Source organism: Saimiri boliviensis, chromosome X (assembly GCF_048565385.1).
Source record: "Saimiri boliviensis isolate mSaiBol1 chromosome X, mSaiBol1.pri, whole genome shotgun sequence".
Taxonomy (NCBI): Eukaryota; Metazoa; Chordata; class Mammalia; order Primates; family Cebidae; genus Saimiri; species Saimiri boliviensis.
In genome coordinates this window covers 128,728,271-128,745,475 of record NC_133470.1, presented here as the reverse complement: position 1 = coordinate 128,745,475, position 17,205 = coordinate 128,728,271, and the positions used below count along the sequence as shown (strand labels likewise).

At 38.6% G+C, this 17,205-nt stretch overlaps 1 protein-coding gene across 1 annotated transcript in view; it reads left to right on the top strand.

The window, feature by feature from the left end:
• IL1RAPL2 (interleukin 1 receptor accessory protein like 2) overlaps nucleotides 1-17,205 on the top strand; it is a 1,129,803-nt gene that overhangs the window by 624,692 nt on the left and 487,906 nt on the right. Inside the window, exon 5 of the mRNA XM_003935894.2 lies at nucleotides 11,113-11,266. Coding sequence (XP_003935943.1) covers nucleotides 11,113-11,266 — 154 coding nt within the window. The remainder of the gene's footprint in view (nucleotides 1-11,112; nucleotides 11,267-17,205) is intronic.

Below are 17,205 nucleotides of genomic sequence, written 5' to 3'. Positions count from 1 at the left end.
GAAATCTGTTTGTCTAAAATTAGAATTACAGTCCCTGCTTTTCTTCTGTTTTCCATTTGCTTAGTAGATTTTCTTTCATCCCTTTATTTTGAGCTGTTGAGTATCATTACATGTGAGATGGGTCTTTTGAAGATAGCATACAATTGGGTCTTGCTTTTTTATCCAGCTTGCCACTCTGCGCCTTTTAAGTAAGGCATTTGACTTTTACATTCAAGGTTAGTATTAATACATGTGGATTTGATTCCGTCATTGTGCTGTTAGCTGGTTATAATGTTGGCTCGTTTGTCTGGTTGCTTTTCAGTGACACTGGTCTGTGTGTTTAAGTGTGTTTTTGTGTTAGCTAGCAGTGGTCTTTTCTTTATATATTTATTGTTATTTTCAAGATCTCTTGTAAGATAGGTCTGGTGGTAATGAATTCCCTAAACATTTGCTTATCTGAAAAGGATCTTATTTCTCCTTCATTTAATAAGCTTAGTTTGGTTGGATATGAAATTCTTGATTGAAGTTTTTTTTTTTTTTCTTTAAGAATGTTGAATATAGGCCCCCAATCTCTTCTGGCTGGTAGAGTTGCAGCTGGGAGATCTGTTGTTAGTCTGATGGGGTTCCCTTTGTAGGTGAACAGCCCTTTTTCTCTAGCTATCTCTAACATTCTTTCTTTCACTTTGACTTTGGAAAATCTGATGATTATGTATCTTGGGGATGATCATCTTTTGTAGAATCTTGCAGAGGTTTTCTATATTTCCTGATTTTGATTGTTGGCCTCTCTAGCAAAGTTGGGGTAGTTTTCTTTCTTTCTTTCTTTCCTTTTTTTTTTATTATAGGCACAGACTGAGTAGTGTATGGTTAAAATGAGGCACGAGTTTCTGGGTTTAAAGGGCTATTCTATGTTAATAACTTTATAACCTTTGACCTATTCAGTAATGCTTTGGGAAATTACAATTATATACAGGTGCAAGCAATACATGAAGGAAAACAATGCAGAGGTTGATTTGCTTTTTACAATTTCACATTCTTTCATGGGGGCTATAGACTTTAAGTCAAGTGAGTGTGAAATTTAATAACCCTTTCTTGCTGCTTTTTTTTTTTATAGCCAAAACATGACTATAAAAAGATTTCATGAACGATATCCCGAAATATGTTTTCCAGGTTGTTTGCTTTCTCCTGTCTTCTTTCAGGGATGTTAATGATTCACAGATTTGGCCTCTTTACATAATCCTATATTTCTTGAAGGTTTTGTTCCTTCCTTTTTATCATATTTTCTTTATTTTTGTCTGTCTTAATTCAGAGAATAAGTCTTCAAATTCTGAGATTGTTTCCTCAGCTTGGTTTATTCTGCTATTAATAATTGTGATTGCATTGTGAAATTCTTGTATTGTGTTATTTAGCTCTGTCATACCTGTTAGGTTTATTCTTATACCAGCTATTTTGTCCTTCAGCTTCTGTATCATTTTGTTGTGATTCTTTTCCTTGGACTGGGTTTTTTCATCCTCCTCAATCTGAATGATCTTTGTTCCTATCCATATTCTGAATTCTATTTCTGTCATTCCTGCCAGTTCAGCCTGGTTAAGAACTCTTGTTGGAGAACTCATACATTTGTTTGTAGGACATACAACACTCTGGCCATTTGAGGTACCTGAGTTCTTGTGCTGGTTTTTTTCTCATCTCTCCCTGTGGGTGTTCCTTTAACTGCAGTGTAGATTGAGTAAAGTCAATAAACTTTTTCTGGATATTTTCACTGGGCTGAGGCTTTGTAAAGGGTCTTTATTTGAGGCTGACTTCCTGTCTCCAGTTTCAGAGGAGGGTATGTAAATGAAGTATTTTTAGTGTAGAAGCTTTGGGGTGTGATCAGCAGATGGCACATAGGCTTATTGTTCAGTTGGTAGACTCTTGCTCAGTTGTGCGGCTTTCCTATGTTTTCTCATATTTGCAACCATGTTCCCTCTCAATGCTCTGAAAGTATGGGTTCCTGTCTCCAGTACTGGCTGTAGACTGCAACTTGGCACTAATGGGCTGCTCACTGTAGCTCTGTGGTGATCTCAGTGTTTTATGTTTTTTCCCCAACTTGGAAGCAGCAAAGGAAGTGGCTTTAGTAGTGGTTGTGGCCTACTATCATTTGCTTGTCTCCTGGGGGCTCCACTTAAGAGAGGTGCAGGTCAGAAATTGCTTGGTGCAATCAGCCTAGTATGTTGGGCCTGTGCTGTGGGTCCAAGCCAGGGCATTCCTGTCTGGTGACAAGTAGAGTGGGGGATGTGTGGGACCTGTGGACAATTGACTGTTTTCCTCTCCTTGGGTCAACTGCAGCTTGCTGGTGGTGTGGATAAGGTTCTTAGGATATTTGCTCCTTTGCTAGTCTGAGGTTAGCAAGGGCTATTCCACTATAGAGGTAGTGGCACAGAGGCTTTTGCTTGTCCCTAGAGGCTCTGTCCAGGAAGTTACCAAGTTGCTACTGGCTCAATAGCTTTGGTTGGGGGCTGCTAGAGGCCCAAGCCTGGAGGACCTACATGGTAAGGAGATATGGGTATAGGCACCCCTGTAACAGTCTGGTCATTTTTCCATAGGGCTTCTGCAGTATGCTGGGAGCCTGCTTTAGACCCTAGTCACCTTGGATTTTCTAGTACCTGGAGATATCACTAGTGGAGGCTATGAAACAGCAAAAATGGCAGCCTGCCTCTCCCTCTGGGAGTTTCATCCCAGGGAGGTATGGACCTGTTGCTGGCTCAAAAGCATCTGCAGGAGGTGGGTGGAGACCCTGGGTGGAAGGTCCTACTCAGTTACGAGGAATGGGATTGAGGACCTGCTTAAAAAAGCAGCCTGCCACATTTTGATACAACAGCTGTGCTGTGCTGGGGGTCTGTTCTAACCCCTGATTGCCTTGGACACTCCAAAGCCCCAAAGTTAGAACAGCTAAGTTTTACAAACAGCAAAGATGATGGCTAACCCCTCCCTCTGAGAGTTTCATCCCAGGGAGGTTACAAATCTTTGTTAGCCAGCGAACACCGGCAGGGGTGGCTGTAGGCCCAGTTTTGGGAAGTCCCACTCCGTGAGTAGGAATGGGATTGGAGACTCACTTAAAGAAGCAGTCTGACCACATTTTGGTAGAGAAGCTGTTTTGTGCTGGGGAATCCCTTTTGCCCCTGGTCAGCTTGGACTCTCCAAAGCCTGAAGGTTGAAATGGCTGTCACACAAACAGCAACCATGGTGACTCGCCCCTCTCTCTTGGATCTCCATCCGATAGAGGTTACAAATTCTTTTGGCTGAAGAATACCAGCAGGGGTGGCTACAGGCCCAGTTTGGGAAGTCCCGTCCAGTGATGAGGAGAAGGATCGAAGCAGTCTGGCCATGTTTTGGTAGAGCAGCTGTGCTATGCCAGGGGGTCCATTCCAACCTTCATCAGCTTAGACCCTCCAAAGCCTGCAGGCTGGAATGGATAAGTCACCCAAACAGCAAAGATTCCCCCATCCCTGGCCCCAGGAGCTCCTTTTTAGGAAGGTGCAGTGCTGCTACCAGTGGCTAGCTGGAATTCCAAGCCTTATTCTGTTAGGTGCTGTGGACGTGGGGCCTGCAGGCTGTTGCTGCTCAGCCCCCCTGGATTCAGCCTCTTTACTAGGGATAAGGATGGGTGTCTAACCTCCCACCTTGCTAGAGCTGAAGCTACTTTTTCTGGAAAGCCTGAATATATAAAGAATCCTCACATGCTTGAGTGGCTACTCTGCCAAGAATCCACACAGCTCTGTCCATCAGACTGAAGACCCTGGTGGAATGGGTTCATATGGAGATCCACTAACCTGAGGGTTGCAAAGATCTGTGGGAGAAGCGTGGTTTCCTGTGATCACACTTTCACTCACCATTTCTCTGCACAGGGGAGGTTCTCCTGGCTCCGTGTTGCTCCCAGGTGGGCCATCGTCCTGTCTTGCTTTTCTTCACTCTCTACAGGTCAAGTCGTTTTCTTGATTAGTCTCAATGTGAGTACCTGGATGTTTCAGCTGAAGGTATTGTATTTACTCACCCCTTCTGTTCCTCTCTGTGAGAGCCACGCATGCTAGCTGATTCTAGTCACCCATCCAGGCCACTTCATATCTTAGTCTGTTTCTGATGGTTACTCTCTCTTGAAGCTGTTTTGTACTTGTTTGTTTTGTTTGATATACCTTGTAATTTTTCATTGAAAGTCAGACATGATGTATTGACTGGGTAAAAAGGAACTTAGGTAAATAGGCCTTTAGTATGAGGTTTTTACATTTTTCTGGCTAACAGTAAGGCTATATTTACTGTTTTCTATAATTGTTGGTGTTAGAGGCTACAATTCTTCCTGGTGTCCCTGTTTTTCAGTCTTCTATTGTCTTTGGGTTTCCCAGGAGACTTCTTAAATAAGGTGTGAGTTGTGCAGTTCTTTTAATTGTGACACCTTATTATTAGACAGAAATCCTAATTGATGTGTTGGTAAGATACAGGGTGAGGGTAAGTGCTATATAATATCATGACTCAGCTTTTTAGTGAACCTTTTTGCTGAACTGTGGCCACAAGTGCTTCTCTGCTTCTCTTCCACCCACTAGTTGAGACAGGAAGGCTAGGACTGCTGGAGCTAGCTTTTTTTTCTTCCTCCACTTCAAAGACTAAAAGGACCTATAGTTGGATAGTTTCCTTCTCCATGTCAAAGGTTAGAAAAGGGTAAAGATTTCATACCAGTTGCTGGCTCATGCAGCTGCTTCAGTTCCCAGTGAACTGTGATTCTCTGCATTCTCCTGTTTCTCCAGTTTTGGGGGAAGTGGTTTTCTTTGTGATCTCAGTTATCTAATGCATCTGAAAAAGATTATTGATGTTGTTTGTTTGGCTTTTTTTTTTTTTTTTTTTTTTTTGAGATGGAGTCTCACTCTGTCACCCAGGCTAGAGTGCAATGGTGTGCTCTTGGCTCACTGCAACCTCCACCTCCCGGGTTCAAGCGATTCTCCTGCCTCAGCCTCCTGAGTAGCTGGGATTACAGGCATGTGCCACCGTGCCCAGCTAATTTTTGTATTTTTTTTAGTAGAGATGGGGTTTCAACGTCTTGGCCAGGCTAGTCTCAAACTTCTGGCCTTGTGATCCACCTGCCTTGGCCTCCCAAAGTGCTGGGATTAGAGGCGTGAGCCACCGCACATGGCCTGTTTGGCTTTTTTCTTGTTGTGAGGATAGTAGTGATGACTCCTAAGCCTTTTACATGTCAGACTGGAAAGCAGAAGTTAGCCTTAGAATGATAACTTTGGATTAAAGTATTGTCTCTAGACTGCTATACAAATTTGAGTCACATTAACTCCTGATGATCATTAATATATAATAATACATGGTATGTATAACCTGAAAGCAAAGTACTGAAGGTAACAAAATTAATAGAATAATAGTTAATATTATTGAGTAGTTTTAGCAAGTGATGCCCTATAATACAGAGCATTTACATTTATCACCTCATTTAATCTTTATAATCACCCCAATTGGTAAATATTATCACCACTTGTTATTTTTAATAAGTGAAGCAACTGAGGCTTAGATTGATTTAGTAACATGCTAAAAAACATACTACTTGGGATTCTGACCCAAATGTTTTAGTCTAGAACTTATATTCTTAACCACTGTGGGCTACCAATATCAACCTTAAGACGGTAAAGATAAAAAGTTGGAGAAATAGAGCTTGGAAGGGAAGGACTCCTTGTAGTTGGTTATCCTAAGGATTTGGAGTAGAGATAGGCAGTAAAGGACAAGGCTCATACCTCATTTCCAATCATACTCCTAATTGACTCTTCCATCTTAAACTGTAGAAAGTTCAGTTTCCCTAAATATTTATCTTCACCAACCCAAATGCTCAACGATGATAGACTGGATAGGGAAAATGTGGTACATATACACCATGGAATATTACGCAGCCATCAAAAACAATGAGTTCACGTCCTTTGTAGGGACATGGATGAACCTGGAAACCATCATTCTCAGCAATCTGACACAAGAGCAGAAAATCAAACACCGTATATTCTCACTCATAGGCGGGTGTTGAACAATGAGAACACATGGACACAGGGAGGGGAGCACTACACACTGGGGTCCGTTGGGGGGAAATGGGGGAAGGACGGGGGGGTGGGGAGGTGGGAAGAGAGCATGGGGAGAAATGACAGATACAGGTGAGGGGACGGAAGACAGCAAACCACACTGCCTTGTGTGTACCTATGCAACAATCTTGCATGTTCTTCACATGTACCCCAAAACCTAAAATGCAATAAAAAAATAATAATAAAAGATTAAATTGCTTTGAGAAAATAAAAAAATATATATATTATCTTCAGATAGAGTTTTGCTCTTGTTGCTCAGGCTGGAGTGCAATGGTGTGATCTTGGCTTACCACAACCTCAGCTTCCCGGGTTCAAGTGATTCTCCTGCCTTAGCCTCCCGAGTAGCTGGGTTTATAGGCATGTGCCTTCACACCTGGGTCATTTTGTATTTTTAGTAGAGATGGGGTTTCTCCATGTTGGTCAGGCTGGTCTCAAACTCCTGAACTCACATGATCCATCCACCCACCTTGGCGTCCCAAAGTGCTGGGATTACGGGCGTGACCCACTGTGCCCAGCCCCCTAAAAATTTTTAAACAGATGTCTAGATGCCCTGTGGAAGAATATAGTCTCCAGAGGAAAGGAGAAAAGTTGGTCTAAGGGGGTGAATATTGGGTATTCAAACAAAGGTGTTTGAGGACTACAGATTACATGATTGGTTTCTGGTCGCAAAGCTGCTTTGTGGTTAAATTTCCAAATCAGAAGAAATATTGAAATCAATCTTGCTGTTGTTCTTGCCATGGGGAATGAGTCATGTGCTCTGAACGCCACTAAAATAACCACAATCACCAAATCAAATGGATTTTAAAAAACACCTGTAGGTATGATGATAATATATCAGAAGTAGACTGTGAGTACATTGGTGGTAAATATTTAAGGGTGGAAACTCTAAGATCCAAATTTGGCTGGCAACAGATTACTTTAGGGTTCTTGGTAAACAGATGTCTTCATTGTGCATTCTGAGCTTTCAACCCAGCAACTACTGGCAAGGGACATTTGCCACTCAGGAAGGCAGGGAGGGAAAGGAAAGAAGGTGGGCTTTAAGTGTTCACATTATGTTGACCGAGTAAGGATGTCTTACAACAAAGTGTTCTATGAGGTGATAGCCAGGTCACAAAACAAAGCTGATTGTTGAACTTAAGCAACTCTAGCAAGACAGGTTCTCCGCAACATTTTCAAGTTGATGAAGCTCAATAGTCCCAGAGACAATAAATAGTAGAGGAGTTACTCAGTGAGTTCAGTATTAGGGGACTGTTCACATTTAAGCCTTTGGTAGTTTGTCCTGCCCTCAGATAGACAAATATCTTGAGGCTTAACCTATGCACTTCAAATTATTTGTCTAGTATGTTCCTAGAATTAAGCAGTCCTGGAGAAATAAGGCATGGTGATATGCTTTGTCTGTGTCTGTACTCAAATCTCATCTTGAATTGTAGTTCCCATAATCCCCATGTATCATGGGAGGGACCAGATGGAAATTACTGAATCATGGGGGTGGTTTCCCCCATCCTGTTCTTGTGATAGTGAGTGAGTTCTCATGAGATCTGATAGTTTTATAAGGCACTTCTTCCTTTGCTGGGCACTCATTCTGTCTCCTGCCACCCTGTGAAGAGGTGCCTTCCTCCATGATTGTAAGTTTCCTGAAGTATCCCTAGCCATACAGAATTGTGAGTGAATTAAACCTCTTTTCTTTATAAATTCCCCAGTCTTGGGTATTTCTTCATAGTAGTATGAGAACAGACTAATACATATGTCAATATTTTCTGTTCATTAGGAAGGCAGTGAGCAGGAGAGAAGCAATGACAGCAGTAAGCCTAGCAGCCAGCAGCTTAGGGGAGAAAGAGTTCAGATAATGGAACCAAGAGCCTGGAAGACTTCTGAGAGTCTAGATAGGAATCCGGACTGAGGTAGAATAGCCAACAAAGTAACTTTGCAAAAGGTGGATTAGTGGAGGCAGGATGATCATCTATATAGTGTGATGGGAAAGGCAGTATTAAAGCTCTTCTGACCAAAATATACTTCCTCTTCCCACCTACTAAAATTAGGATTTGAGTGGCCTCTTAAGAGCCATACATTTTCTGTGGGTTAAAGTATTGCTTTGTTGGGGATAGTTAGCCAATTAGTGAAGATTTCTTTGTATCTGATTAGTTCATTAGTACCAATTTTCATCAAGCAGAGCTGGAGGTTGTAAAGAGATATAATCGAGTATTAGAAAGGTTTAGGAACCTTTAGGAATTCTCTGTGCTATATGACCACTCCGTATAGTGCTGCCTAACAAGAATGTAATGAATAAACCTGCAAGCTTCTGGATTCTGGCTGCTCGCATGGTAGTGAATATTATTCCCATAAGCAAATTTGCTGAAGATCACAGAACTCGGGAAAACCCCAGATTTTAACCTAGAGATTTCTTGCCCTAAAGCCAGTTTGCCTTTTCGTCTATACTGCATTGTCTCCAGAGGGATGTTGGTGACCTGAAGACAACATATTCTTATGCCACAGTTTTTTAAAAAGCCCCCCATTGGATACAAATAACACTTTATAAGGCTAGATAGCAACTTGGAAAGCACATGGGATTGTCTTGATCTATTTCGCAAAGAACATATAAAGATTCTAGGCTGTTCTTCATCAGGAGTTATTTTCTAATTCCTATGCACTCTTTAGTTTTTACTTCCTGGGGGGGAAAAAAAAAGCAAAACAGCAGAGAAAATGAAAGTTGTTAGAATTAATTGCATATGGACTTTCCCCAAAATGACATTAGCAAATGACACCATTTGTCTTTGAATGAGTGTATAGGCTTATTTTCCCACCCCCACCACTGTTGTTTGAAAGTGCAGCAGCTCAGTTTTCATTTTCCTTCCCTCTCAAAATCCCCAGAGGGACCATATTTTTGTTTAATGACCTTCAGAATGATTCTTTAGAAATCTGAGGCTATCAGAGTTGGAAGCAATGCGAAAATAATTGTGGATTATTATTGTATGATGACAGTGGCAGCTGGGCTGTTTCTTTTTCTCTGTGTTCAGATTTTCTTCTACATTTTCCCAGAAATCTTATATCCCAAGGTTTAACTCAGAAGCAAATCTCATATAGGTGATAAACCTTGCCAGACAGGGTATATAATATAATTTCAGACAGGCCCTTAACTGTTCTTCAGAAAGACCCTAGGGAGTGAAGCATTCTTATATCTGCATGCCCTCAGTAGTATTACATTTATTTACTCTCTGGCAATGTGTGTGGGTAGTTGTATTGAACATAGAGCAAGCATATCTCTTAAATATTATACCTGTGAATTTAAGTACCAGTTTGTGTGTTTTGTTGTCAAAACTCCTGCTGACATGAGAGAAAAAAATGCTGTTATGAAAAAAAATGAGTACTTGCTGTCTCAGATCACTTACGTACAGATGTACACACACATACACATGCACACAAATACATAAGCACTCACAGCTGGGGATTGAGAGTCAGCACAGATTCTAACTTTACATGAACTTTTAAGATATGTGTATGGAAGGCAGGGGTGAAGAGTGCTAGATGCAGATGTTGTATACACCATAGTGGGGAAAGTAAAAGCGCTCTCGATTATTGTTCACATCATCTGCTTCAAAATCAATTTATTTATTGCCTCAACTGACAGACTCTGAATTTACAATTTTCATGATAAAATACTGTGGGTTTGTTTGTTTGTTTGTTTGTTTGTTTGTTTGTTTGTTTTGAGACAGAGTCTCATTCTTGTTGCCCAGGATGGAGTGCAGTGGCATGATCCCAGCTCACTGCAACCTCTGCTTCCTTGATTCAAGCAATTCTCCTGCCTCAGCCTCCCAATTAGATGGAATTACAGGTGCATGCCATCACACCCACTAATTTTTGTGTTTTTAGTAGAGATGGGGTTTCATCATGTTGGCCAGGCTAGTCTCGAACTCTTGACCTCAGGTGATCTGCCCACCTCAGCCTCCCAAAGTGCTGGGACTTCAGGTGTGAGCCACCATGCCTGACGATGAAATAATTTTTGCCTTGAATATTGGGCACTCCCTAACAGCTATCCCCTACACTTCGACTGATGTTGGTACAGCATTTGGTTATTACTTTGGTTGAACATTTGAGGTGAATGCTAGACAGAACGGGACAATATCTAACAAGTACTCTGAGAAAATTCCTAAAAGACAAAGATACTTGCCTGAATATTCTTACATACTTGGCCATTGTTATATTCTTGTCACTTTCTGGAAAAGTATTAAACATTCCTTTCTAAGGAAGTCCAATCTTGGTAGCAAGATTCCCTCACATTCCTATCAGGAGAGTAACAGAATTGGCTTCAAAACCTTAATCTTATTCTGTGGTTATATATCACTGAACTCAGAATGTAAGTGGATGATTTCTCCAGGCTGTTACTGTAACAAAGTGTGTCCTCATTTTACCTAGCTATGTTTCTAGCTTAATTTAATTTTTTAACTTAAACTTAATATTTTATATTCCTACTCTCTCCACCCCCACATGGATTTCTTGACTATAAGGAAAGAGATTCTGGAGTACTAGTATTAGTTTTTATAATAAAGAGTAATTAATGAAACAATTGTAAACTTCATTGCCAATATAAAATCCTATTATGAATATTTAATAATACCTAAGACTCCCCTGGAGTATACTAAGTGGCTAAATAAACCATATCCTCTTAGGACTCTTAGGAAATAACCCTGTCAAATAGAAAGAACCAAGACATTATACTAATATTTAGTGCCTGTTAAGGTTCTGCTATATCTCTCTTGTATTTGGGGAGCTTCTATGCTATTCTATTTATTTTTTCAGAATGCCTCTAAAGACTTCTTGCTCTCAGGGTCAGGCGTTTAAAGTGGCTTGTAGTGCAATAGTTGTGATATTTGAATTGGATACAATAGGACACATTTGTGATTTTTCTTGGTAATTGACTTAACTCCTTAGTTACATATTTTGAAAACTAAAGAATACAAAAAAAGTAAAAGTACTAATTTGCCAGTACTGAGATGTAGTCTGTGAACCTTTATGTTTTGCTTACTTGCAAATATTTTATCTGCAGGAATGCAAGCCAAAATTGTGGAGAAGCATAATAATACAGAAAGGAAATGCTCTTCTAATCCAAGAAGTTCAAGAAGAAGATGGAGGAAATTATACGTGTGAACTTAAATATGAAGGAAAACTTGTAAGACGAACAACTGAATTGAAAGTTACAGGTAGGAATCAGTTCTACAAATTTACGGCAAATGAGATTTTAAGTATAATTTGTTTTGGGAAGCAAGAGTTTTGTTCAAAGAGCCAACTTTCCATGAATTTAGAATTGCCTGCAAATCAAACAGTTGAGAAACTTGCTATTAATAAGTTATACTAAGTAAAAGCAATACATAGAATATGAAAAAATACCAAGTTTCCCAGGCTGGTTTCGAAATTGTGAGCTCAAGTGATCCACCCGCTTAGGCTCCCAAAGTACTGGAATTAACAGGTGTGAGCCCCACATCTGGCCCTCTATTTTTATTTAAATAAAATTGTATTACTTAATATTATTTTTATTTTAATAAAATTAAACACTCTTTAATAAATTTCCTGCATACTAAACTTCTCAGACTATGCTTTCTGAGGAGTCCAACTGCAACAATTGGTGTCAGGAGTGGTTCAAGAAAGCAGTCACAATAATGGGAATTTGGTGTGGGATCAGTTGCTTCCAGGTTAGCGATGAGAATATCAACACTTGTGGTAGAAAGATAGTCTTTGGGACAATTAAAGTGCAATTGTTAAAACTTTCACTGCTGATGCCAGCATAATATTCTGTACACTGCAGAAGGTCTTTTCTTTTGCCTTTTGGTAACTGGCTTAGTAGATTTTATGTTTAATAAAAAAATTCCTGTGCAAAAAAAAAAAAAAAAAGAAAGAAAAAATAATTTAGAGAACAAAAGCCTAATTGCTACGTATCTGTTCTCTGTCTTTATGAAAGGTTCTGAACTCTTCAATTGATCGTTATTACTTAACATCTCAGAAAATATATAGTGGAACTACTCTAGAATTTTGACTTAACTCATTTGTGGAATCTCCTTGTAGGCAAAAGCTGATTTTAGAATGAGGGTCTGTTGGATTTTTGAAATGAAATCTTCTTAGACTACATTCAAAATATCATTTATGCAAAATTCTCCATAAGTGAATGATGTTATCGTTTCTAGTGATTCTTAGAGCAACTCTAAATGAAGAACACGTGTTTTTTAAATCTGAAGTACAAACAAAATGTAAGCTAATAGAAGAGATATACTCAGAATATTCTCACCTGTTAGAGAATTTTAGGAAGTAATTTTCGGAGACATAAGACAAAATCTAGTACCAGAAAGATATCCCTTCCAACGAATATGATGGGACCTAACAAATTGTATGACAAAAAATCTACTTACTATGGCTCACTAACAAACCTTGACTAATTTTCCTATTATATACGTCACGTGTATTATAATCTCATACATGGAACCTAAAAAAAGTTGAATGTGTTGCAAAGCAGAGTAGAAAAGTGGTTACAGGGCAGAGAATGGGGAATAAGGAAATGTAGGTAGGTCAAAAGGTACATACAAAGTTACAGTTATATAGGATGAATAAGTCTAGTGATTTAATGTATGGCATGATGACTATAGTTAATAATATTAAACGCTGAGGCTGGCACAGTAGCTTACGCCTATAATCCCAGCACTTTGGGAGGCCAAGACAGTTGGATCACCTGAGGTCAGGAGTTCGAGACCAGCCTGGCCAACATGGTGAAACTCTCTCTTTACTAAAAATTAAAAAAAAAAAAAAAATAGCCAGGTATGGTGGTGTGTGCCTGTAATTCCAGCTACTTCGGAGGCTGAGACAGGAGAGTTGCTTGGAGTCCTGGGAGGCTGAGGTTGCAGTGAGCCAAGATCATGCCAGTGCACTACAGCATGGGCAACAGAGTCAAAAATAAAAAATAAAAGTAATATTGTATGTTGAAAATTTGCTAAAAATTTTAGGTGCTGTTACCACAAAAATAAACATATGAGAAGATTGATATGCTAATTTGTTTGACTGTGGTAATCACTTTACTATGTATGTATAAAACATATTATTGTATATTTTAAATATAAAAAAGTGTGTGTATGTTTGTATGTACAAACATACATATTTCTATTGTGGATAATATTCAAGCCATGATAAACTTTGAAATTATTAGGACAATTGCAATATTGATTGCATTACCTGACTTAGATTAATGCACTTGGGTAGTACCTGTTTAATCATCTAATGCCAACATCAGCCAGTTGATTAATTATAACATACTCTTGCTAATGTTTGCAATACATTTTTTCTTCTATTTTATTTTTGTAAAAAAAGGTTCAAAAAGGTCTGGCTGACCTTCTTGAGGTAGTGTTAAAATCAGTCAACTAATTAATACTTGCTGAGTTAAGTCCATTGCTATAATCCATATATTTAATTAAGTTTTTGATCCTTGAGAGTCATTGTTTTTGTCTTTTTCAAAATTCTAAATGTTAACACAGGGAGTATATATATATATATATATATATATATATATATATATATATAAAATAAACTAATATGTAATATACCTATATATTACTTCACTCTCTATACCAACAAAGGACAGTTTTACTTCTTAGTTTGATTTTTGTAGAGTACCTTCTATGCAAGTTTAAATAATTCTTTTGATTAGAATTGCATGTTCTTTTCCCCATGAGCTTTCAAAATAACTACAATTTTGGGCGAATTCCAAATAGCAAAGATCTGCTTTTGATTAGTTTCTGGTTTCTTCAACATGAACTAGACTTCCCTGCCTCATTCATGGCAGAAAATTCAATCATGGGCAGTTGTACGTAATTAATAAGTGACCGGACCATGCACAAAGCCTTGAAGCATCACTTTGACCACAATCACCATTCCTTATGAGATGCTTGCAGAGCACTTTCATTTTGGATCATTTGCTGAATGTTGTAACATTATAGTATTTGGCTTGAGTTTTAAGTTGAACTAGAGTAAAGTAAACACCAAACCTCCTTTTCACTCACATCAAATGGGTTCTGTGGACAACACATTTGCTTCTTTTATTCCATTTTAGATTCTGGAAAGAGAGCTAGAGCTACTTATTTTGTGTATTTTATAAGATGTTAATTTACTTGCTTTAAACATTTGGTATAGTTGAACTACAGATCTAAAATTTCATTTGAATAGCTTGCAGAGGACTTCAAAATTTAATGTGCATCAGTATCATAGAAGGGACTCGGATGGGATGAAGATGAAGATCTTTAAATGAAGATCCTCATTTCTCCCTTAGATTCTAATTAAGTACATCAGTAAGACTGGGAATTTACCATTTACCTTTTTGTCCAGGTGATTCTGTTTTATGCTTTCCAAGGATTATGTTTTTGAGAGACACTAGAGGAGAGAATGGTGTTAACAAGTTAAAGTCATAGGTTTGATTATTTTGTGAGTATGATAGTGTATACACACACACAGACACACACACACTGATTTTTATGGGCCCCAACTTGTTTCCTTTAAATTCGTAAGACCTGCCATGAAAGTAGAAATCATGGTAACTGAGGAAAATGTGTCAAGGTAGTGTGTGGGTAAAACACTTCAACTAGGGAAAGCAGTCATTTATTCACTTATCACTTAAATAAATATTTTTCACTGAGTACATGTTACATGCCAGGCAACAAGCTAGGAGCTGGAAAAGGTAATTCAAAATTTGTTTATGATTATACTTAGGCCAGTGGTCATCATTCATATGAGAAAGTATCAGGTGGGTGCGGTGGCTCACACCTGTAATCCCAGCACTTTGGATGACTGAGGCAGGCGGATCACAAGGTCAGGAGTTTGACACCAGCCTAGCCAACATAGTGAAACCCTGTCTCTACTAAAAATACAGAAATTAGCCAGGCATGGTGACACATTCCTGTAGTCCCAGCTACTTGGGAGACTGAGGCAGGAGAATCACTTGAACTCGGGAGGCAGAGGTTGTGGTGAGCTGAGATCACCCCACTGCACTCCAGCCTAGTCAACAGAGAGAGACTGTCTCAAAAAAAAAAAAAAAAAAAGTATCATATTTGTGTATTTATTCACACAGTTTAAATGCTATGCTTGATGCAGAAACAAAATGGCTCCTTGGTATGGGAGTTCAAGAGGTTACTCTGTGAAAGTTTATTCTTTTTTGGAACATTATATAACTTACACGCTGCTTTGTATGCTCAATAATATGAAAACATTAACAAAAAATTGTCTTCTCATAATTCAAAATATAAGGCTAGGATTAAAGAGCAACCACTCATACGTGTTTTGAATTTCGCATGGGATAAGAATTTCAATATGACATTAATAGAGTTGGTTAATTATAAAATTATGTAGATAAAGTTTCTTTAAGATGGTGTATTTCCCTTATGCAAATTTTGAAAGATTGTCAAATTTCTAAAGCTTATTTTCTGACTATTCTTTTTAAATTTATAATTTTGAGAAATATAACTTCAGTAAAACAAATGTTTCCTAAAGGTACATAGGTACTATTTGCCTTAATAAGGTCAAGTATAAAAAGATCCAGATAGTCAATACTGATAAACTAGAAGATTATAATTTGCTTTAATGAAATTATTTCTCCATATATGCCATAGTATTTCTTTAGTTAGCTTTCTTTCTGCGCTGAAGGATTTCATTTAAATGCAACTTTTCTGAAACACTTTGATTATATAAATCATAGCAGACTTGTGTGATGTTTTGGGGGAAATTTCTTTTTATACCTTTGAAGGCTGCAGATGCATAGGGAAGGGTTTAACAACAAATAGACATGCACAGTAGCATGTTTAGGTCATTTGCTAATGATGCCTATGGCAGACAGTTTTATTTCCCACAGCATATTTTAGGTGGCTGCATGCTATTTTAAGGGTTTTTTTTTTTCCTTTATTCTCATGTTGAATTTGTGCAGAGGGCTAATTTAAATGAAAAAGTAAGACAGGAGAGTTGGTTGTAAGATGGTGAGAATTGTAGTACAGGTGATAATGGAAAAAGGAGAAGAGTAGGAAAGAGTTAGCAACATAATGGGATAGAGTCTCTAGGGATAAAAAGAGAAAGTCTGCCTTGAGAAGGTCAAAGGCAGACATTACTTACTTATAGGAATTCTTGACAATGGACACAAGAAGGAAGCTGGAGCTAGTTATCTTTATTTGGAAGGGAATTCACCATCCACCTGGCAAATCATTCACAAATACACACTTCTATGCAGCTTTTAAATGTGAGCATTGGCTACTTAGAAGAAACCACTAACCTGTTTCCTGGTGAATATGCAAGTGACACCTCTCCTGCTGATTATTGCAGACAGCTTTAGAGTCCCTGATTGGAGACTTTTCACACATTAGGGGTAATCTCATAACCCATTGGCGTTTGAATACCATAGGAAGAGGGTTTTATTCGTTGAATATGATTGAAAAATTTGCTGCTAGATTACTATTAAGCAATACGTAATAGCAAAGCAATCTGGATATAAAGCTTGGGGTAAAACTGCGAGTGGGATCTGGGATCAGTCTTTGGTGAGTATCTTCAAATGCATGGTTTTAGCAAGTGCCTTTAATTCCACTTTGCAAAGTTTAATCGTAGTGCCTTGTTGCAAGTGTCATTTAGATGACATAGCCTGTTAGAAAAACCTTCCTCTGCTGTGGAAAATGGCAGCTATTTACACACAGAGGAAGCAATTTCATATTCAGGTTTGAAAAAAGGCTTTTTGTGGTCCTGGCTCTTAGTTTATTTATCCTTCTACTGTTAATGTTGAGATGCTGTGGAGGAGGGTGAGTTTACAAAAAAAAAAAAAAAAAAAAAACAGTGGAACATAGTAATATGGTGGAGTGTTGGTGAAATAAATAGAAGTGGGGATTTTGACTGAATAAAGATAATACAACAGAAGTAATCTCTAAGCTGGCAACTCCATAATAATCATAAAAGGGGCTCCCAGAGAACTATTATCTATTGAGAGCTCACTGTGCAGCATACATTACATTCAGAGGTTTTTGTTCATTTTCTTATTTGGTCCTCACAACCAACATATGAGGGTTGCATTGGGGCTCAGAAAACAATACCTCAAAATGAAGGACTCAGAAGCAAGTTTGTCTCTGACCTTTTCCTG